Consider the following 24,818-nt stretch of genomic DNA (forward strand, 5'->3'; position numbering starts at 1 on the left):
TTATTAAAAACAAATTTTAAAAAATGATTCACGGTATTACCTTATGACTACATGCAGTTTGATACAGAAGTCTTGAAACTAGAATATGATATCAATATCAAGGATTATTATTTGTAATTTTCACAATTGTCAGTGATAGGTCAATTCTGTAAGAGTTCATTCCAGTGTCATGTAGACGGAGAAGGCTTTTTGCCCATTCCGTTACTGGATACATTACATCATAGGGATGGTACATAGTGTCAGGGAGATATCTACATCATGGCAAGTGGCGTAGATTTCAGGGATGAGATGTATGTGAAAACAGACGTGACAACTACAGACGTGACCATTATGAATAACAAGCTCTTGTATGGTACTAACTAGCTTTGAAGGCGAGTATTTATATTCAAAACAAGGCAAGGCTAAAAGTCTATACAAGTGTGGCTGGTATACATTACGAAATGTACATCATGGTCATTCATGTGACCATATCAGAAAGGGATAAAAATTTAATTATATAACAGCAAATAACTCTTCAATTATATTCTACAGAAAGACAGGTCACAGTAGCACAATAGTTAGACTTTTCAATCAACCTGTACTATCTGTCTTTTGAGAAAATCCCTTCATTTTCTATGTCGTCCCTTTATTCAAATAATGAAGATTGTGACATTGAGGAAAATTACCTCACTCCTGATGGATTTGAAATGGAATGAAATCATCGTTTTGTCTCGCTTTGGGAAAATTTGATCAAGAAGATTGGCTGGAACGTTGTTATGCAAATGAGTAATCCAAATTAGTTGGTTATCGTCTTATCTCTTCCGATATTGAGAAAAATAATCTGTGTTCAGAATAACGGAGGCAGGGAGATGTTGTTCTAATATTCAAAGTGATACCCAGATCTCTCTTAAATGATCTTGAATTGAATTTAGAGTTTGCCAAGATTAGTCACTCCCTGTGATGGTGTTTTGGGTGTCTGTATGCAGAGCATGTGCAGCGCTGAAAGCTGCAACAGTCGATACTGAGCCAGCATATGGTTGTGTCGCAATGCAACCTCCATGCACTCTGTACATTACAGAGTGTGTGGGTGTAAAGTGAAGTGATAATCCAACAAGAGACACAAACTTCAGTGGAATGTTCTGAAGCACAGACGACATCGTGACTGAAACACAGTTCTCACACTCTATTCAATGTTAAACAATTTACATCCCTTTTGAGCAACCTTCCATAAATATGACATGTTTGTTACGGAAGCACACATCCCTCGATGCACTAGCTTTTTATTCACCAACCTTAGATGGCTAATGACATTCCCCTGAGAATTTCTGGACAATCACAGAAAACAGCAAAAGCAAACTTAGACAGGAAGAATGTGTAGTGTTAAACTCCATTGCATAAATTTCAAATGAACTTGCTGTGTCATCTGTCAGCTCTGATTACTATAAAGAAATAATAATAATGTGAAATGTGAGAAATTTAAAAATGTTCAGGAAAGAAATCCTAGACTTTTTACACCAAGAGTGGAATTACAACTCATGCAGAATAAGTAGAATTTGCAATGTATGGCATATCATTGCTGCTGCATTCAGTATGTGTACATGGTAGTCAACAAAGAGAGTTCAATTTATTCACTCATTCGTTCATTCATTCATTCATTCATTCATTCATTCATTCATTCATTCATTCATGCCCTTCAACAGAGTTTCTTGCCAGGATGATCATGTTCATCTATTGTATGCAAAAATTGCTATCGTTTTAAAAAAGGGAGTGACCTCTATTTTTTATGCAATAAGATATCAAACCTTGGAAGGAGCCACCTATTGGTGGTATTTATAATTTCTACAGAGAGAAAAAAGCATCAAGGTTGTTTGTGTGACTTTCACAATTAACTGAAGTGATCTCACAGGCATTTAAAATAATTATCATCATTATTCACAGCATAGTATTCGAAACAGTTTTTCCTTTCAAAAATATTACTGTAAGCAAAGCTGATCTGTGAACTTGTTTTGTTCTGAAATTAATGAGTACATAATGCCCTTCTTCAAAAATTAAAAATATTTCGTGTCTTGAGAGCTGCGTTTAATATGCCAGTCATCCACTGAATCTCTGGAAGAATAATTAAATGCATTTTCGTGTCAGTTTCTTAGTATTTTGCCTCCTTGATATTTTAATCAAATCAAGCAAGTTTGTAATTTCACCTGAGGTAGTAGGATAAGGTCAGTATAATTTGAGAAGGCTGATGCCGTGATCGATTAATCTGTCAATGTTGTTTGCATGTTGTATATAGAGTCTTATTAATTAAGTCTGCAACATAGAATGCGTTTTTAGAAATTTGCTAGTGCACGAGACAAACATTTCTGCTGGAGCACACCCTGGATTGATTTTTTCATTGCCACCTAGGGAGTCCATATTGTATTCCCTAGGGTTGTCGATAGTGGTAAATCATAATGCCGGGCTGTTATATGTGTGTAGGGTTTCTATCCTGTCACAATGTGTCAAATTCTACTTAGGTAGCAAATCCCCGGGTAATGTTAACAGTGCCCCGGTATTGAAAGGTAAGATGTAAAACAAATATTACTGCTTTTGTTAGCCTGTGGTCTGTCTGGTTGAAATTTTTGTGAAGTGGACCTGAGACTGAGGAGTGTACTGTGTAGACACCTGATAACCAACGGTACCGTGATCAAAGAGTACATCCTGTTCGTCTGTCAGGTGAACTCATTCTCTCAAAAGATATTTAAATTAACACTATTTTCAATGTGTCCTATTATTAATACTGTTAAAGTTCTGTATTATTGCTAACAAGGACATTAAAAGCTAGGATCTTTCTGGAAATCATTTTGCTTTACAGCATCCTCTATGTTATTAAATTGCATGAAATACAGGTAGTTTTGTTGGGTCACTTCTAGTTTGATCTTTGCTAAATACAAATATTAACTTGTATTTTCAATATTTGTTATGTACACATTGCCATAATTTTGATTGTTTAAAATATCATCATTATAGTGTATGACAAATTCCTTGCTGGCAGTTGACATTGTCCCTGGATTAAGTGATTACATTTATTCTTTTTATTGCCATTGTCAGCTTCAAATTTTTTTGTTCACAACTTATCACAGCTGTCAAGATTATCTTGAATTATTGATGAATTTTATAATTAATGTGAATATCTATTCTTTTCTGCACTGTGCTTATTTTTGAATATATAGATATTGAATTACTTCATCAAAATTTTATCTGTGAATAGAAAATTTTTCCCACTAACAGTTTTCACATTTCATTGTTTATTAATATTTGTGTCAATATGTATTTTTCGTTGCATTTGCATGTTCATTGGAGCATTGACATGGTTCGGGATGTGAAATTTATCACTCACAATTCAGTGTAAAAGATGACAAAAAGTAAAATATGGAATGTGTATATTTCAGTGAAGCTTTATCCAAAGAGTTACACTTCCAACACTGAGCATTTCACTCAGAGACCAGGCAATCATTACAAAGGGAAGGATGTGGTCCAGTGTGTCACAGTTTCCCTTTAAAATTTTGCATTTTTACACTGTAAACTGTCTGGTACGTAAAACGTTCAAAGTGGCATGTTTGTTTTGAGCATGTACCTGCTTGAGCTAAATGTAGCTTTCATACAGCTCTCTGACATTGTTCTTTGCATATTGCATTGACAAATGTCATTGAGAACAATTCTGTGGATTTCATATTCCTATTCAACATTTTGTATGCATATTGCATGGTGAAATGTCATTGAAAGTGAGTCTGTTCTACTGTATTATACAACTTTGTCTGCTCTTAAAGTGCTTGTGAAACCTTTGGTATGCTTTTCACTCAAGCAATCTATTGAGACACTTCATAGGTTGCAGTGTCGTTTGAGTGATAGTGTTTTGATCATTCAGGTACAGCTTTGATGAAACATCATACCTGTATGTAGCATACAAAGTGCGCTACGTCTACTGAGTGGCTCAGAATCTTTAATACTTCCCATCCAGAACCAAAAGTACACTTGAAGTCCTGTAAAATCACAAATTTTTTGTGTGGTTATCATGATAGGAGTTCGCAAAAGGTATTTTTAATTATTCTCAATCTTGATGTCCATTGAATTTTTAAAAGAATTCTGTGTTCAGGATTTGATAGGAATTGTGCAGTATATGCCATGCAACTCAACAGATCAGTGGCTTTGTCAGACAACAAATGGCAGTCAAATGTGAAAAATAACAATTTCAAAATGAAGTGCCAAGTTGACCTTGGGTTCGTACTTCAATTTGATATTGTCCATTATTTCTCGATATTTCCATTGTCTTCACACAATACTAATTCTAGTGTCCGTATTTAAGTTAACAATGAACAGGCTCTATATCACCTGATGTCATCTCATGTAGTCAGGGGCGTTTATCTTGATTTTGATATTCATTCTACTCCTTCAATTATCAACCATTGTCAGTTTAAATTTGGAAAAAACTAAATTAGCATCCGTTTGTCATAGCAAACAAAATTAATTTTTGTACCCCAAATTTGCATAGATGATCATGAATATCCATAGCAACATTATCTTTGGTATGGTCAAAGTCACAAGCCAAAGTCAGGTGCTGAATTATCCTAGGACAAAATCAATAGTGGATTGGTTGATATTGGTTGATAGACCAACCATTTGGGATCGATTGACATCAAAACCTATGGCCAGAGTGACCATACACTAATTTACCTATGTCCAGATAAACTTTTGATCTCACGTGTTCCTTTGACTTTATCTATCACATTGTTGAATAATTTAACTTGCTTTCTTTCACTCCCATATCCATGTATCTGTAGTTGAAGACCAAAGTACACCCTGGCAAAAAGGTTAATGACATTAATTTCAAAACAAATGTGACAAAACTGTCCATTCGGTCTATATTTGAGTCACTGTGTGTTGGGAGGCTTTTATTTGCATCATTTTCCATGGTGTAAATTGAATTTAAGTAATGCCCCATTTGCTTAGCTTATCTGACATTTGACACGCCAGCAATTAATCTCTAATTTATTCCGTCATTTTGTTCCATTATTCTGCACAACATTTCATCGTTAGATTTTAGATCATCACCATTAACAAGATTTCCCTTGGTGCACATCCGCTGTGATATTAGCATATCATGCTGCGGACCGTTCTCAGTTGTCATGCCTCCCAAGAAACCGTTGTAGTGTCTTGGAGCACGATATGACTCACCTTTCCCTTGTCATTCAGTTCCCTAGGGAGCACTTTCTCTCTCCTTTCTGTTGTAGTGGATAATTAAGGCAAGGTACTCCGTGATGATTCACAACCAAGACTGGTTGGACCAGTTACAACATTAGTCTGTCTTAAATCTTAAGTCAAAATTGCATGTATTTCCTCCCTGTCATGTGTTGCGCTGAATAAACCCATCATTACGGCGGTGTCTCAGCTCACTGCAAGACGTACCTGGGAAGATGTGACTGAGCCGTGTGGGTTTGTTCTGTGTTGTCGAAGTACTAGGAGTGATTTGACCATGTGGAATATGCTGTGTTGGCACTGTAAATATTGTTGTTGTAAGTTCACATTTTGCTGTTTCAATTTTCCAGGCCAATTCACAGATTATCAAATGATGCAAAAATCATTCAATAGATACAGTTGTTAGGATATTTTACCATTAGCATTTAGATTGATGTAGATGCATTGCATATCTGTTCACTGTTGTTTAAATTTGTCATGCATTGCAGATTGGTCTTTTCCAAGGTATCATCATCACTTCCTATGTATTCCTTTCAAAGGTTTACAGAGAAGGATCAACAAGGACAATATATAACTTTTTTATGAAGCATTTTTTAGATATAAACTTCTTGATAGACATCATGGCTTTCAAATTTCCACATGATCATCTCATCCAGGCCAATAGTTTCCATGGTAACAGTATGTATCTTCAAAAGATGTTTATTGTTTTGGTTTCCGTGGTAGTGCTCACCAGTTTCCGTGGCAATCGTGTCGTTCGATTTTAGATCAGATTTCGATTTCCCCCATCATCGACATGACGTGATCTTACGCTGGAAGAGATGATGATTCATCTCTTTGTTTCACGCCTTGTCTCCTTAGTTGCCATGGCAACACCTCAACATATTGGATTGCTACTCTCCTTGTCAGATCTCAATTTCATCTCTTACATAACACAACTTCTGTTCTAAGCTTCTGAAATGAATCACTTCGGCTCCTTTTTTTTCCAACTCGACATCAGCTTTCGCATAGCATGAGGTAATTAACCAGGTTTGGTACACGAGTCATGGAATACTAGGCACTGCTGGTGTAATCAGCAGTTTCTTACAATTATGAAATTGACATGGCACCTTACCACAGAAATATTACCTGGAAATTCATGCAAGCAAACACATCTGAATTTTCATCCATAGTGGTAGTATGAGTCACAACCTATGAATTGTAGGCCAATGCATGTACTTAGCAGTAACACCAATTGCATCTATTATCAGCGTTCAGCCGTCCCATAGAATAACCCGATTATCATCAATCATTGGATAGATATTTATTATTGATTGATTTTTTTGGCAACCTGATGACATCATCTGAATTGCATGATGATTGATTACCATGGCAGCACATGTATAAAGTGTTAATTTTTCTGCCCAGTACTGTTTTATGCTTTGTCAAATTTACCCATAGTTTGGTACTCTTTATGTTTCATCATTGTCACATCCTGGCTATAGGTTTTACACATATGCAAAAAAACTAGAGTCATCTCCACTACCGGTCATACAAAAATTAATCCAGGATTTTGTTGTAACTTCCAAAAATGAGAATATTCTGGTTTTCCAATTTATACATTAAAAACTTTTGAAATAATATGAAATCTTTTTTTGCCTGATATCAATAATCTGCCGTGACTTGTACCATGGAAATGCTTTTTCTCTGAACCATTATACCTGTCAATAATCCCAGATGATATTTACAGAATGTCAACAATGTTTACTGATGAATGAGGTCAGAAACATGTTCCCATGAAAGGTTAAGTTAGCTTTCATTTCTTCTATGGGCATTCAATTAAACAAATTTCCCCATGCTATTTGGTCAATGACTCAAGTCATAGTGGTTAATGTAAGAAAATTTTTATACTGCTATATGCCTGACACAAATTTCCTGAAATTTTGAATTGGCTCTGCGAGGTAAGAAATATCATCAATCAGAGCGTACACTGCTAGTATGAAAATTGAATTGTAATTTTGTAGTAATCCTAACAAATATTATTTCGCATCAAGTTTATCTGTAATACTGTTAAATACCCTAGAACAGCACCTGACTCCAGTGGCATGTCCTCCGTAATTAGATAATTGAGACTTGAAAATGATCATGTGGCAGTATTTTGGCCTGAATTCTCTGAGGGGGTTTAAAAATAGACCAAGGGAAATGAGCTCCTGCGTCAACATTTTATGAGAACGGTAATATAGATCAATTTCTTTCCATTAAGTGTTATTCGAATTTACACGCACGAGAGGTCAAGTTTTCCCTCTAATGGAATTCCTGTTTTTGCTTCTGGTAGTCATTAAAAGGAAGAGAAAAGTTATGACGAGGGTATTGACTGTGGCCTATTTACATGTGTTGACGTATTGAGACCATTGTGTAGCTAGGTTTTCCCTTGTTGATTGTATATGTCCTGTAGCTGGCTTGCAAATTATCAGTTGGAAAGTTATTTGACAGCCTGCAAATATATACAGATAGTATTAATTTACCGTAACTTTATTTATTTATATATTATTTATTAAGACTTTATTTCTGTTGCTGTCCATATCGTCATTACCAAAAAAAACTTACTATTACTCGTATGTCTTTTTTCTGAACTTAACCATTTATTCACTTGAATAAAGAAATAGTAATTTTAAAGTTTGATTGTTCTACTGCGTAAGAACAAGTTCAAAGGCTTTCACCTCCTTCTGTTTGCCCTCAATATGGAGTGATGCTGCAAAGCATTAATTTGCGTACAATTTTCCGAACTCAAAGTTGTAGTAAATCAACATCAAAGGGAACATCTTAGCCATTGGTGTTTGTCAGTTCTCAGTTTTGTATAAAAATTTGGATTTATAGTCTCCCTGACCCAAGTCCGCACAGGACAAGGTCATGATAAAACACAGAACATGGCTACCATGTGTCCTGCAGCAGTCCCTGCCACTCCTGCAGTTGATTTTCTTGAATGACGTTATTCCGAAAACTGTAAAAGAATTAGTCTGAGAGGAAATCTTGTAAGGATGAAGGCATCTATCAGATGGTTAGTTCTGCTTCAGTAATCAAGTAAGGTATCCTCAGGGGGGCGGGGGGGGGGGGGGGGGGGGGGGGGGCTGGGTGTGCTTCCTTGCATACACAATGAGAAAGGTGTCTTCAAACGAGCTAGCGTTAAAAGTTGTTCAGAGGGTGCCATTTGTCTAATGCATTCCTTCTGATAAATGGAGCCGACGGCAAAACGTATACTGGGAATGGAGAACACAGCATGGTAATATTTTTGATTTATTAATTTATGGGAGAGAGAATTTAAATAGCTATACTCAAAGTACAGCCAGGACAGCATAAGCCTCGAATTCCTTTTCAAATTTATTTCTGATCTGATCTTACAGCTGCAAAATCCGTTAATTTTGAAAGGGTCGATTTTGAGATCACTATGCAAATATTAACCATACTCCTGATTTCTTCAGCCTCAATTTCTGTATGTGAGTTACATAGAGCACCCTCAATAAATATGAACTCATGACCAAAAAGTATCGCATATCTGTGTTGACCCCGGCAATCTCTCGGCTCCCGTCTGGTTCTTCTAGGCATTTTCCTTTATCGCAAGAGAAATCTCAGCGAGCCAGAAGTGTCATTGGGGTTAATCTCTTCAGTAAATCTGAGCTTTGGTGAACTTGCCAAGAAAAATAATGTAACCTTTTTACGTCTTGTACCAGGGGAGTATGTTACTTTATCCTAGTATGTGCACCAGGCCATTCTGTCAGTGGAAAAACCATGGAACTACATTTAAAGTCATTCACTCTAGCATTGAGAATCCTTTGCAGCTGATGGTCTTTGAAATGTTTACACTGGTTTCACGTGTAAGGCAGAATCTCACAGCAGTTGTTATTTTGTTTGGATTGTAAAATTTAAAGGAATCGTTAAACAGTGTCATGAAATGAGAGGTTGATTGGTCGGTTTGTTTTGGCTGAACAAATGTCACTGTCAGAGTACAGAAGATTTTACTGCCTCCAGAAGGTCTTGACAGCTGTGTGTAATCATATGCTTTCTTTATATTCATTGGAAACTTTGATGCTCAATCTACAGTATACGCTTGAGACAAAAAGTGCATTGGCCAGGGAACGACATGTACAGAGGTAGCGTTTTGATGCTGCACTCTGTTTCCCCGTACAAGGTCCCGCAGCACTGTTTAAAAAGACAATAAATCTCCACTGACCATCAATATCAGAATGTGTGTAAATTGTAATCCAGCAGACAAGATTGTTTTAAACGGGCAATGGCGGTGTGATTGTGTTTTACTGGTCTTTGCCTCATTACAGGAAGTAGTTGGAGTTTTATACCGTCAAGGCTTTTCCGCACTGAGTTCACGTTTGAGGTTATATGGGATTCTATAGGGATACTAGCATTTTCATGGCCTGGTCAAAAGAACCTCACCGATAACAGGGTTGTGTGTTCCGTGACATGTACGGAATACAAGGAATGGAGTGCAAACGTAAACAAAGGTTCCAGTCGGTATACAGCAATTTCAGTAATGTGGATTTGTTGTAGATATGAAGCGTTGGGGTCATTGTAGGTCACCCATGCTCGATTGCCAACGATAATTGGCAAAGAATCTGTGACATCAGTGAAAAGTAACCTGATATCACCAGATATAATTTGATTTTATTATTTTGATACTAAGTGACAAGTTTGTAAAGTGGGTATATGAATATTTGGATGATATACCTGTCTCTCGTGAACTTAGCAAGCAAGGTACATATCTGCAAATTATGAGCACATGTTCGTTTGACAGGTTATGCCGAAGGTAAAAAAAGCACAGCAATGTTATTATACTGATTGCTCAAAAGTGTTGAATTTTAAAAAATAAATTATATTTATAGGCTAACAAGAGCAGCATCTTTGGCTTTGGTTATCTACTTGTGTAAATCATAGGGAGCAATGCATGCTGGGAATTGTTTCGAAATATCCAGGGTAGGGCCTTGGGACGAAGGAGCTGTAGAGTTGTAATCATTGAAGGAATACAAGACAACCTGCAGAAGTAAACACAGATGTAGGATTAGATGCAAACTATGACGCAAAGACTGGCTCAAGTTTACTGTGCTAGACAAGTGTTCAACACAGAGTAACCTAAAGTATTGATGAGTGAAAACACTTGTTTTTGTTGGACCATTCTCAAAGCAGCCGTCAAGTCCAATAATCAGGAAAAAACACTCCTTATGTAAATCTCGTTTGTATATTGTATTAATTGTTCCTGGAAGGCCAATGACCAGCCCTTGTTGTTTTGAACTTCCAAGCCGTGCCCTGAGAGACAAACAGTATTGCAAAGGGAGTGATGAAGCTCATTTCACTGTAAGAGATAGTACAGGGTGACTGACCCTACGACTTCCCTCCGTGTCTTGATTATTTCATAGGCAGGCAAGAATCGTCATCCGATTTTGACTCCCGTCCATCACTTGCCAATGAAAGGTTGGCATGGTCGCTGTGATGTCCAACAAATCATTATAAACACTTCAGCAAACATCGCGTTGTGAAATCAGATTTGTCAATTTTTCCGATTCCCTATGAGACATTATGATGCAGCCACCATACGAAGTTTGTTAGTCACGCAAGCCTGGCATAAATATACATATAATTTTATGTATTACACGTAATATTTATTTTATGTCTAGACTGTTGTTTTAATAGTATTTTTAGCAGATACACTTGCGTTTTACTAAGTCAAAAATATGCTCTGTTAAATCCATAATGGATAATCACATTTCAATGATTTAGTTTTTGCTGGTACCTCTGTCATTTTTATATTGGGTTTTCTGGTCAAGTTTAATGTAGGGGTTCATGTTATTGGAGAAAGAAATCGATCTGTGGTGTTCAAAAACTATTTTACCAGTTTCCGCAAGTCTTACCAAAATGGTTCATTTTCCATTGGCAACTAAGTAGTACCAAGTGTGTAAAGCAAATTGAATCATGGATAAACAAAAATCTATTTGACAACAAGTGCCACTAGTTGACTTGTACTTTGTAACGTTGAGACACTGTTATTTTCTATCACTTTATAACTGCACTGTTGTTTTGTCAGCTCAGCAAGCCACTCTTGGATTTTATCAAACTGTGTATTTTAGCATCATTCTGTTTATTTATAGATGGTAATCACGTAAACACTCAATTATCTGGTTACAAAATCATTTCTAGGAAAACAAATCATGGATGCCTCCTTTGAGGAGTCAATTAGGAAATCTCAACAAATGGCTGTCCAATTAGTAAAAAACACAGAACTGTATTAGTGGTATTCCCATTGAGGTTTGCTGTCTGGGATGTTAATTCACTGAGCTACAAATGTCTCCTATCATCTTAGTGATTAAAGATGTCTGATTTTCTAACGGCTCGGAACTTTCCTTTGCCCTGCAAAGAATGCCTTACAATATGAAATTGTATGCCATCAGTGGTGTATCATTGCAGAGACTGCATGCCATGAGTAATCCTCAACTTCCCTAATCTGCCAATATAGCCACTGTGTTATTCTTTCCACCACGTAGGCGTACGCCATCCTGTTAATTGAGGAATAAACTGATTGGATCTGTTGAGGTTTTCCATTGGTCTGGAAGTTTAGGTTAGGGGGTAACTGCGTGTGTTTCTGAGGCAGGCCGAGAGTATGATTGGCAGTGAGAGTGCGTAAACTGGGTTAGCAGGCTTGGTGTTTGGTTATTTCTACTTCAGGCAGGCTCTGACCGGTATCAGTCACGGTGTAGGAGTGTAGCTGGGTGTCCCCAAAGCAGTTGTGATGCAGTGGTAGTCCTGGTGTCATCTTCCAGCCAGCTGCTGTGTAATATTTTATTGTGATCTGTTGGAAAAGCCGGCACTAGTCATTTGTCTGTGCTTGTTGCTGTGAGGATCTGCAGGCAATAGTGATATGCCAATGATGAACTGTACTAGTGCTCATCGATATCACAGAAACACAGGCAGATTACAACCAAACCAAGGAAGGCCACAACCCTACCGAGGTAGAATACAACCCAACCAGGGTAGAGCACAACCCTACCTGGATAGAACACAACCCAATCAAGGTAGAACACAGCCTAACCCGGGCAGACCACAGCCCAACCAGGGTAGAGCACAACCCTACCTGGGTAGAACAGGGCCCAGTCAGGGTAGAACACAGCCCAACCAGGGTAGAGGACAGCCCAGCCAGGGCAGAGCACAGCCCAACCCAGACAGACCACAGCCCAACCTGGGCAGACCACAGCCCAACCCGGGCAGACCACAACCCAACCCGGGCAGACCACAACCCTACCTGGGCAGATCACACCCCAACCTGGGCAGACCACAACCCAACCAGGGCAGACCACAACCCTACCTGGGCAGATCACACCCCAACCTGGGCAGACCACAACCCAACCAGGGTAGAACACATCCAAACTCAGGTAGAACACAGCCCAACCACAGCAGATCACAGCCAAACCGAGCAATGACTTCCAGGGTGATAATGCAGCCTGGCCGGGCTAGACGTGAGTAGAGTTGAGGTTTTTGCATCAGTGGTCACGTCGCAGTGCGTACAGAAGGCTGTCACAGCCTGGCGCGTGCATTGAGGTATCTTGTGGAGTAGGTCTGTGCTATGATTGACAGCACTGCCAACTGGCACTATTTACTCTCTCAACACTCTGCATGGCACCATCATGTTGAGAACCGCATCCTTGCCGACTTAAATTTCATGCTATCCATAAATCTTTAATGTTTTACTTGATCGTCTGTTTCCTCACAAAGAGTTATTAACTTTTTGTCATGTACTTGGCACCCGTTGTCAATGAGCAACTTACATCAATCCATCTACCAATATATTTCTAGAGGTTTTGTGATCTCTGTATGTCCTTGATGTTGATACTTCTGTTATCTGTCTCTGTGACTGGTGTCAAAATACTACTCAAAAAATTCTCATGACTGTACCATGAATTTGACAAAATTCAGATAACCTCCTTTCACTCCACAAATACTGATACACCAACTATTTCAACCGTGACCTTTCAAGGCAAGGGAAAAAAACATCACTCACGGAGAGTTCTCTCAGACCGCCCTTCATGCCTGGAATAGTTTGATCCAGACATTACCAGCCTTGCAACTAAGCTTCTACTGAGAACCCGGTGTCAAATTCACAACTCTGGGACTTCCAACAGAAAGGCAGGGTTTTCTCATCCGTACAGGGGTAGTCTGCTGTTTAACATGGACTGTGTGGTTGATTTCTTGATCTAGGGAGGATGGATCCGCGCTATAGAAGCAGAAACCACGGTCACCACAGACCGAGAAAAGGCAAGTCTTAAATCAGTGTTTTGGTGACTGTATAACAGTGTCAGTTTTGACAACGTGTTGACTGTTTACAAAACCCATTCCACTCACTGTGCATTCATTTTCAGTCAGCGCATCATTGTCTAGCTCAGCATGGCCAGAAAAGCCCCATCCTCATGATGTTTTCATCGCAAGGTGCAGGCTATGGGCATATGGTATCATGCTTTTCACAAAAGCAGAGTGCCTCATTTTCCATTCGCCACCACTCAAATCAGACCAGATTGCACCAGTTTTCACCTTGGAGAAATCCTGACTTTTGATACGGAGTCGTATCTTGACTCCTGTGTTTACATTCGGAATATCCAGAGTAGCCATGTGTGAAGTCTTTCATGCCGAAGCAAACTGTCAGCGGCCTGATCTTTGGATTGCTTTCAAGAGCTGTAAAATATCACACCAATATTGGTTTTCCTGTTTTCATTCACTACCAACTAAATTTAGCTCAGTAAACTCAAAACAAGCCGTAATACTTCAGAAAATACAAGTAGCATGTCTATTTTCAGTCCAGCTGTCCTTGGTAGCTATTAAATGTACATGTCTGTGGATGTAAACAACTTTTTCATAAGAATTTTAGATGACTATCAAAGTTGTACTTGTAACCGCAATCATTTAAAATCTTAAATGTCATTGGCCAAGATTCCTTTTATTATTTTTAAAATATTGAAATCCGTATGAACTGTAGCAAAAGTGAACAGATATGTGTACACCTCTGTTAGATGGCAAAAACAAATTAAGAAGTTTAAAAGAGTAAAAAAGTTAAATATTCCTGTTTGATACAACATTCAGTGAAGTTCAAAATGAAAGTATTAATGAAATCTTCATCTCCATCATGTCTTGACAGTCAGCCTGAACTTGTTAGTCTGGACTGATATGATTGTACTGCATTACAGTTGAATTTTAAACTGTATTTAAACTAATGTTCAGCTTTCCATCATGTCTCACACTGTATAAAATACATGCTCTGTGCAAAAGCTGTTGATGCATTATTCATAACAGTCATAAATTTATAAATTCATAATTGTTAATTTCTAAGATGAATACTAACAACCTCTTCGAGACATCTCATGCTTTTAGTGGTACATACCATGAACAATTGCAATGTCAAAAGCAGATATGTCCTTAAAGTATCATTCATTACGATGGAAAATTCATCACATGAATGTTTGGCATTACATCTAATGATCTGTTTAATTCAAGTATGGTGTTGGGTTTAAGATCATACTGAGTTTTGTAAGTCTATCATGGTATGGCGTGTTCTAGCAAGCGTATCCATTGCTATCGTTGTGTAGACACAGATCGGTTTCAGAACCGTGAGGTTTCAGAACCGTGAGTCCTCTGTAATGGATGCATATCTTTTTCATGAGTGTGGTATGATAGAATTGTAATCTTGATGAGTGTCTTTGTGGTCACTTAAACCACTACATATTGTGTGGTTGTGATATTGAAAGCTCCATTAGCTGAAAATTTAGGTGTTTTCATGTATTTTTTGAAATTTCTGTAGAGTAGTTTCTTGTTCTACACCCAAGTCATGTCAGAATGCCCGGGTGTTCAACTTTTCACCACAGACTTTTTGTGGATAATGCACAAAGTTAGTGATGACAACTAAATTTTGGTCCGCACCAGAATCAATTTGTCAACAATATCTTTGCATGTTTTACATGATGTGTTGCATTTGGAAGGCTGATACTTTCTATGGCAACATACTTTGAAAAGAATAATAATAATATGTGTTTATTTTACAGTACAAAAAAAATAATGAAAATATTGTCAAAATGTGCAGCTTTTGTGACCCCCTTTCATAATAATATTGCTATCAGAGCCTTGAGTGAATGTTCATTGTTCATTCTGTTGATGTCATAAAGTGAATCATACACCATGGAATTATCTCAGTGTTTGTTCGTGAACAGTGCCGTAGATCCCGTTGGGATGGCGTTGGGTCTACAGAGACACCCTACTATCATTGTCTGCTGCTAGTGTTATTGTAGAGTGAGTTGTGTGTATGTTTTTAGACGTACTTGGGCATGTATGCGTGTGTTCAGTGGTTTGTACTGTGTAGTAAGATTACCGATACTTCAACCACTACCATCTGCCTGTTCTGTCCACAACATTCATAATTGTTAACTGTGGTATGAGAAGTTTGAAAGATTGCTTCTCAACTTGTCATGACAGGGTCATAATTCTGTTTATTTTACAAGCTGTTACGGCACCTTCAAGATCAGAATTATGCGCTCATTTATGATTTATAAACAAACTTGAAATTTTTTATTGTCTTTTCTGTTGATGCATTGACGTGACTCACAAACAGGCAAATGTGCAAAGACATTCACTCAATGAATTTTTACGTGTGTCTTAGACTTTACAGATAGTCATACTCGAACTCACAAGCATGCATATATATCCACAGATAGTCATCTAACCAACAACACGCATGTACCAAGGCATTCATAACTATTCTGCCATCTTTCAACACATTTTCTTATAATGTATCCATACAGAGATGCTTTAATTAGAACATTCTCACAACAGAATATATGTCACATGGGCAAAACATCTGAGTGATTGTATGACTAGTTTACCAAATGAATGATAACACTTTCACTTTGATATTTATTATTCATCAATAATTGCCCATACATTCTTCTAACATGGCCCTGCAAGTCCGGCAGTACATGCCTTCCACACCCAGTGTCTGTAACTTTGACCTGTAGCCGTGACTGATCACTGCCCAGAATCACAATAAAAAACGATCTTCATGTTTTTAAGTGAAGAGGCCAAGGAGAATGTAGCAATAACGCTGTAAATATGTAGATCATATAACTTGAAGTGTAAATATCCTCAGGCGTTGAAAACCAGTGGAACACATGTTTTTTGTGTTCTTGAAATATAACATAGTCATGATAGGTAAACTGATCCTGGACACACTCCCTAAAAAAGCTATCAATAACCTTAACTTTGGACCTATCGAGATATCTGGCAATAAATATCAACTGTCCATATGGAAACCATGTGACTTCTTCTACTTATTTTATATTGCTAATTTCAAATTGTTTCACAAATTTGTTCAGTAAATTTTGAAATACCAGCCATGCCATGATTTCATATGTGCAAAGACTTACCACGAAGTTTTCCTCTGACTGCCATGATTTAGGTATTTCCTTTTTATCAGCGCAAAAGTTTGGTCCAGTCTGATAATATTTTTCAGCATGAATGGTTCTAGCCACATCCAGGAATTATCAGTTAAAGTGTTCAGATGTGTAGAATCACTCGAGCTAAATTAAATTTTCCTTTTTCAATTAAGAAAAAAATTTAAGTTGTTACTGGCGCTTGAGGAGGATTATGTTCAACCTGTTCACCCCAATTGCCTGTAAAAAGGTCCACACTCACTGTTGATGACAATTGGTTTGGGCTAAACCATGTGGTGAAACGGGTGAAGTCAGTTGCTTAGAAATATAAATTTTTACTATAACCCAAACGGGATTCGAACCCACACACTCACGGCAACATCGCTTAGCTGCTAGCCCCACACAAAACCAGTCGGCCACTGCTTCCAACCCAAAAGAGTTGGTCACAGTAACCGACTTAAATTGAAAACTTTACATGTGTGTGCTAGTACATGTATATACAGCCAAATTTTGACAACTGACTCATCAAATAAGACTTGTTTTCTTATTTCTTTACAGATTCATACGGTTCTTACCAGCACAGTCCAGGCTCTGGAGTTCCCAACAACCAGGTATCTTATTATCGTGGTGGCTCTACTGTGCAGTATAGCTACGCTCCACCTCTCACTGCTTCAGGCAGGCTCTCACCATATAGGCTGCAGGTAGACTAACAGCAATAAAGCTAGCCTGTCAACCATCCTTTATAAACTTGCATCAAAAATCGCCCACTTCATAGTGCATTGAGAAACGGCCCATCCCATCGGATGGGATGTATTTCAGGCCCTATTTGGAAACTTTTTAAAAGAAACTTCATTTAGTGTGTAGTTTCTTTATATACCAAGTCAAAATTTTATCAAATTATTACAGACTAATGCCTCTTGATTTTGTTTGATAAGATCATACTCAATATTTCAATAAACTTTTCCTTCATAGAGCTAATTTCATAATTTCAAGTAAACTCACTTTAAAGCTTCATCATATATATCAATGTTGATAACTCTGTTTAAAGTTGTACCAATGTAATTCCTTTTATAAAAAACTAAAAACAAATCCATTACTTACATTGTTTCTTTTTCTTTCAAGCAGTGTCCATACACCATGCTAAAATCAATATACTTGATTTAAAAAGAAAGAAACAAACTGCCCTCCGTGTAAATCATGTTTTGAGGGCAATCACCACGTTGAGAAATATGCTGCCATCTCATGTGGTCTTTGAAATCTAAGAACAGTGGTGGACACTGAAGACATAACAATTCTTCAGTAAATATCCTCAATGTGACAAGATTAGTAAACTTCTCCCAAGAAATAAAACATCTGAATCAGCTTTCCTTCAAGATTTATGTATCTCATTCACGGCCACATCTTTCTCAAACTTTCTCCGCTGACATGTTAAATCAACATGGTTTGTAAGTTTACTTGTGAAATAACAAAACTATACAACACTTAATTGGTTCTCATGGTTACAGGCTAGCTTTGCTTCTTATCTTTTCTTTATGTCTTTCTTTTCACAACTTTTTTCATTTCATTGTCACTCTTTGGTGCCATTTACTTCAGTGAGTACAGTGAAATACCTGTGTCTTCTTCATAAATTTAAAATGTAGTTTTCTTTCTTTCTCTTTGTTTGCTATGATCCATCTCAGATCTATCACCGCATTAGTTCTGGATTGCCACTCTCATTCTGATTACTTGCGAAGCACTGGAAGTTGAAATGGAAATGGGTGTGTTTGCAGTTTGATAAGGATGGATTTATTGTATGGATGAACGGATGTGTTAAAGCCCCAGTATAAACTGTAACTTTTGACAGTTTTTTCAGCAAGTTTGTTCCATGTATGAACATCCTTTTCTTGGTGGACTTCCTAAAGCGTGTTCAAACACTCAGTTCTTAGCTTGTGAACGCATTGTTAAAAAATGATGTACAGCTTGGACAGAAATTCAGTCATCGATAATAACAATGCACCTTTCAGACGTATATGTTGTGATTACAAGCCAAATAATGGGTATTTCTACATGCTGTAGGAAGTAGACCAAAACAATTATTGTCTGAAAACTTGTCAACTGTAATACCTACAAAGGCTTTTAAGAAAATTCCCCGCGATAAACTGTGGATCTCCAACGACACAGCAAAGGAATTTTAATGTATTGTGTATAAATTCTTCTGATGAATTTAATCATATAAAACTGATGGCTTTAATCATATCAACTTGATATCAACAATGAAAACCTGAAAGGCATTATGAATTTGATTCGAGGATTATTCGGGGATTAAAAAAATGTGGTCTGTAGATAATTGCATTGCTGTTTCTAACGTCATATAATTGAAAATTCTTTCATTTTTTTTCTCTTCAAGCAAATGCCTCAGTATTCGCAAACACCAGGCCCTCAGGGTCCCTATGGTGAGGTCATAGGTCAAAGTGGACAGGGCAGTCCAAGGCACCAGCCGCCACCCGGTAAGTTCTGTACATGTCTGTATTGGAATTTTGATTATCCAGGAAAGTAAGTTCAGCAGAATGTCAATGCCATGTTGTTTGACTTGGTTACAGTGAGATATTGAGGAATGGTAATGAACTTCATGAAAGAAACCTTGATTTGTCTTTTGAGATTTTCTCTGTACAGAGCTCATGCTGATAGCTAGGTAAAGACAGCAGTTGGCATAGTGAGATGGTATCTCAATGGAGTTCCAGTGCTTTTGTCTGGCTTTTAAATTGTGATGAAATCACTTTGCGTTTATCCTGTGTTGTGTACTCAGAGAGAATCTCATTGGACTATCAGTGACTGAACGACCAGACAGCAGCTGAATTTTCATCGATAGCTTCCATGGCAGACTGTATTTTTCAGAAAATTTGTTAATTTTCTGTGGTGATTAAAATGCAGTGACCCAAATTCACTTCTTAGGCTGTGCCATTTCACCTTTGAATTTCTGATGGTTTTAAGAGAGACAGAGCAAACAAGATTCTGAATGGGAAAACAGCCGACATAATAGTAGCCTCCGGTTCTCCACTGTTATCCAGTGTACTGCCAATAGACCCTCCAGGTGTCTTGCACTGTATAAGATACGTGGCATAGATAAATAAATTCAGTTTTCTTTTTCGGGGCAAACTTGTAAGGTTAATCAGGGTGACTGATGGCATGCATAACTGATGGCCTGAAGATTGTTGTCTGATCTCCATGGCAACGTCCACCCCTTCGGTTCTGCTCCGCTGGCGATCTTTGTTTCAGGGGTGAAGTCACAGTAATTACAAGAGCAGATAACTTTCAGTGCAGGGTTTTGTTTTTGTTCAGTGAGCTGTGTAATGGGCGATTCGGGTAATTTCATTGAAATTTCACAATGGCTGAATTCACTGTGGTACAATGACAAGGGGTTGCTGTTTGGTTGATTCAATGATAGTACCTACTAAGCGAATCACCCACTGTGTGTCTTCTGTTAGAAGAATACATCAAGGACCGAACAGTTACACATTTTAATGACTTTCAAAGTTTTCTATGGGGGAGAAAGGTTTTAACAGCTTTTATGAGACAGTTTCTCAATACAATCCCCAACTAACTGTTTGGTTTGTGATTGTGCAAGTCTGATAAAGGTAGATGCAAATGTGTCTGCAACAAGTGACAAGACTGCATAACAGAGAAAAGTGATTACAAGGGTGATACTGAGACAAAAGTTTTGAACATAAGCAGTATAAAAGACAGTTGTTTGTCTGTCATTGACTGTAATGTCTGTTCGACATGATTCTGACGGATGTTACACAAATGTCAAGACTCTTTGTGTATGGCAAAAAGGAGAAACAGTTGCATGGCTCTCATGCCAAATGTCAAACGCAGAAAACAAGTGGCCTTTGAGAAGGAAATAGAAGATGAATTTATACAAGATACTACAGAGTGGTATCGGTAACCACCATGTTTGTGGTGATGAATGGAAAATGGCCGTCAGGACATATGTAGCACTTTGGTATTGCACATGTGGTGCAATGAATGTAGAAGTTATATTACTTTTTTGGGTGATACAGAGCACCAAAGTGATAGACCATTGGAGTAAGCTTGTAAAACTAACCAGAGCGAACATTACAAAGAACTTGTTTCAGCCTTGTTCCTTTTGAAAAAAACATCATGACTGGAATTCTTGATGGAAAAATATGCAAACATGTAGCACAGATGTGTCAGATCGTTGCTGGAAAATATTTGCATATCTGTATTATGATCACGACTCCCAAGATCCTTTGGTGCATCCCAGAAAATTCAGACACTTCATGGTCAAAGCTTTGAGCTCTACAGCAATAACTGTCAGTTATAGTGTTTTTCTGCCTAAAGGAGGCATTGGACCAGTCTGTTTGGTCTGGTCAGTTTACATGCAGTTGTTTGTGGACATCATTCAGGGCAGTCTCCCAGAAGAGAATTGGTTGTCTGTGTCAAGCTGTCAATCACAGGGCTGTGATTTATCATTGGAGCAAGGTCAAGCCTGTCACCTCATCTTTTTGTTTTCCTTCCATCATGCGAGTTAGGTTTGCCGTATTGCAAAATGTCAGAGACTTTATCAAAGTCACCATGGGCAATACACAGACTTCATAGGTGACAAACATCTTTTCACCGATGTTCACTCAGGTTTATTTAAAGCAGATATCAAATAAGATCAGGCCAGGATAAAGTGTGCTGCATCTTAGGGTAAAAGTGTTGGGTTGATAATACTACGTATTGCCCTGCCAGACAGCAACATACAGATTGATAACGTCTATGGCCCTGTCAAACTGAAGGCTACTCTGGTACATCCACTAGTGTCTGTAAACCTATGGTACTACACAATCACTGTTGAAATGACAACCTTGGCGGGTGTACACTGTAACTTGAAGCTCTGCTGTGATCCATCATATAATCATTAGATATCCTGTATTGCTGAATAAATCTGTCAGAATATGGATTATTGAATATAATAGAAAAGGTGTAGATGTTTTATAATTCCTGTGAATTGCTGATTCATTCACCCATGCTTTGTGTATCTGGCCCTGCACATTCAAACATATCGTTTCTATGCCTGCATGATCATGCCGATGGCAGAGCTGAACAGAGTTTTTGAACGTGACAGAACAAGACATATCGACAAGAAGCGATCCCCGACCATTGAGCAGAGTTATGCAATAGCTGTAGATGTGTTGAGAGTTTCCCTCTAAACAAAACCATCATTTATAGCCTGTGTTAATACCTGTTTGTTGTAATAGAAACCAGAGCTGATTTGCATCACTATGACCTCATTGCCGACTATTCTCCTGTCAACTTTCCCTTTTCCATGCAGGCTATCAGCTCAGCACCGACGCCATGCCAGGAAAAAAATTGCATCCAATGGCACATATACGTAACTACGAGGACATCTGGCTACGTCGGCAGAGTGGTCATAACTCGGAAGAAGAAAGTGGGGTAGATGTGAACTCATCCACGGAAAGTATGGAGAAAAAATTAGCTCAAGTGGCCCAGGACCAGGTATGATGGACAAAATGTCACTTCTATGGGTGTTGACATTTTATGAAGGTGACAAATTATCAAGTGGTATTGTCTTTAAATATGCAGTTGAAACAAATTTGAATTCCTGTCCAAATTATATCAACATAAATCACTTATATGTTATCACATGCTTCTGAAAATGACATACATACTAATTTGACATACATACTAATTTGATGGAAATGAAAACTTCATTTGCATTAAACAACAGTGGCTCATAACATGGCTATTTTGCAGTACAAACATGTTCAAACCAAATCACACCAAACATTGTTTATGGTGATAACAATAAATATTGCATAAATACTACCTTACAAAATAACTGACTACTTACTCATGCCTCATTTGAATTGCTCTCTGCATTAGCAGAATTATTTCATTGGAGAGCATTATCAACTACGAAGTAAGCTACTCATGATAAAATATCCATCACCATTGTACCACCATGTGATTGCAGAAATTTTAAATTTCACCCTTTAGTTGATTTTTTGCAAAATCAATAATGTCAGACAAACTTTTAACCATTCTTTTTCAAATTCAAGAATAAAAATTAGGGGTCACTTCGCAAATTTTGGTACTAGAGAAACAAATAACTCAATATTTTTCAATATTTTAAATTGAAGATGGCGGCTATCCCTGTTTTATCTCTTTGCAGATATATAAAATTCCTGATTTTCACAAAACTAAGCCAGTGAAAACTTTATTCACTTCATAAGCTTTAAAATGAGCCTCTACAAGTGGTAGACCAAAATTATATTGTAAAAATTTAGAGTCTGAATATCTGACCCCGAGGCACATTCTACCTTAATGCCCTGATCAATGCCTTCACCTCCGTTTTGGATTAATTTTGTGTAATTTGTTTTGTGTTATGTGCAGCCTGATGTCGTGAGTAGCAACACCAACATCAGTAGCGGAAGTCATTACATTGTTGGGGTCAGTACCAAGCCTCTATCACAGCAGAGTCAAAGTTATGAAAATGTTTTGTCATCACTACCAGCTGATATCACTGGTAAGTACAACCATCTTGTACTTGTGTCTCTGTAGTTGAGACTTTTCAGAAGTATTTTGGTTAAAAAATAGCATTATATATATATATCCAATTTTCATCATAAATCTCTCTTCACTGTGCATTTTGGCCCAAGAATATAGTCTATGCAACATAAGTTTGCATTCTCACTTTATATGAACCCCTCAGAATATTCAGAAGTCCACTTGACAGAAAAATTTTCAATCTTCATAGAATTCAAGGCACTTGTTTTGATCCAAAAGTCTAATTATACTAATTTGTGTAATGCAGTATCTCTTTCAATTGTTTGGTTCACCACAACAAACAGAATCAAACACATACCTTCTGAATTCATGTCTTTGTTTGTTGTGTCAGGTATCTGAACCAATTTTGAATGTTTGGTATTTGGGACAATATGCTGACAAGCATATTATTAGTGAATTTAGACAAATGAAACACCATGGATACACTCCATACATACATGTTCATATATACATACATAAGTGTTCATAGTGATGTGTACCACTGTACCAGGCTTTTTTGTAAAGTCTTTCCATAGAGAAATGTAGTTTATTTTTCTTCTGCTCTATCTTCAAAGTGATCTCCTTCAAATATTAGGATCAATGCCATTGGCACGCATTATCTATAACACACACCTTTAAAAGTTCCTCTGGACGTAACTGCCTCACCAAGTTCAATACAGTTGCAAAAAGGTTTCACTCTACTGTTAAGCAGCACTCCCGATATTTCACCACGACAGGTTTCTTTTTATGCAAAATTGAAGAATGAAATTTTCAATTTGCAAATCACGCTAATCCCACGTAAAATATTTGTTGAACTGCCCTCTCCTGCTCCCAACTCTAACGAAAGAAGGAAATCTGTCTTAAAAATGGACAAAGACCTGCATAAGCTTTGACCTGAATGAAAATGTATCAACTCAAAATCAAGAATCTGTTTAGCCTTTGGGTAGAGTTCTGGTAAAGGCCTGTTGCTAGGGTCATGTGGTAATTGTAACTATGGTTACAATGTATATAATGAATCAGCCAAGATTTATTATTTCAGCTGGTTTAGCACTTTCTGTTTTGCCATTTGTCTTAATGATATCATCAAAGAAAACAGTTATGATATTTTAATGAAAATTGATGGCGCTGTATTTTGTACGGATCTTAGTACAATTGTCTATTTTTCTGTGACAAATGTGTGGTTGTGTATCCGTCTTGTACAAGTAGCAGAGCCTATGTAATGTAATGGAGACATGGATGTGTAAATATGTCTGGACTCAGGAGTAGTGAGTTTGTATACTCTCAGAGAGCAAGGGGTGCCATCGCAAACAGATGTAAACCACCAATATAAAAGCAGCTACCGACAGGGCTTGGTTGGTGTCAGGTTTTACATAATCCAAATACAAGTGACAGGTCCCTGGCAACCCTTCGTGGTCTCAGTGTCTGTTTCTGCCTGGCTATGCAGCTTTTTATGCCTGTCAGCTTTCTGCTAATCAGGCCTTGTCCTCACTGATTTCTGCTCAACTATCTCAGCTTGGATTTCCAACTCTTTCTGATTGTAGACAAGCTCTTCGACTCTAACACACACATAATAAAGAAAAACAGCACTTCTCTGATAAGGTTGGTGATTTGGGATTT

The 24,818-nt window shown here is 37.7% G+C and overlaps 1 protein-coding gene across 1 annotated transcript in view; it reads left to right on the top strand.

The window, feature by feature from the left end:
- The window catches only part of LOC139151862 (caskin-2-like), a 133,569-nt gene that overhangs the window by 98,233 nt on the left and 10,518 nt on the right, over positions 1–24,818 (top strand). The window contains 5 exon segments of the mRNA XM_070724892.1: positions 13,438–13,494; positions 17,208–17,350; positions 19,036–19,135; positions 21,967–22,151; positions 23,049–23,181. Coding sequence (XP_070580993.1) covers positions 13,438–13,494; positions 17,208–17,350; positions 19,036–19,135; positions 21,967–22,151; positions 23,049–23,181 — 618 coding nt within the window.

The sequence above is a fragment of the Ptychodera flava genome, chromosome 15 (genome assembly GCF_041260155.1).
Source record: "Ptychodera flava strain L36383 chromosome 15, AS_Pfla_20210202, whole genome shotgun sequence".
NCBI classification, from domain to species: Eukaryota; Metazoa; Hemichordata; class Enteropneusta; family Ptychoderidae; genus Ptychodera; species Ptychodera flava.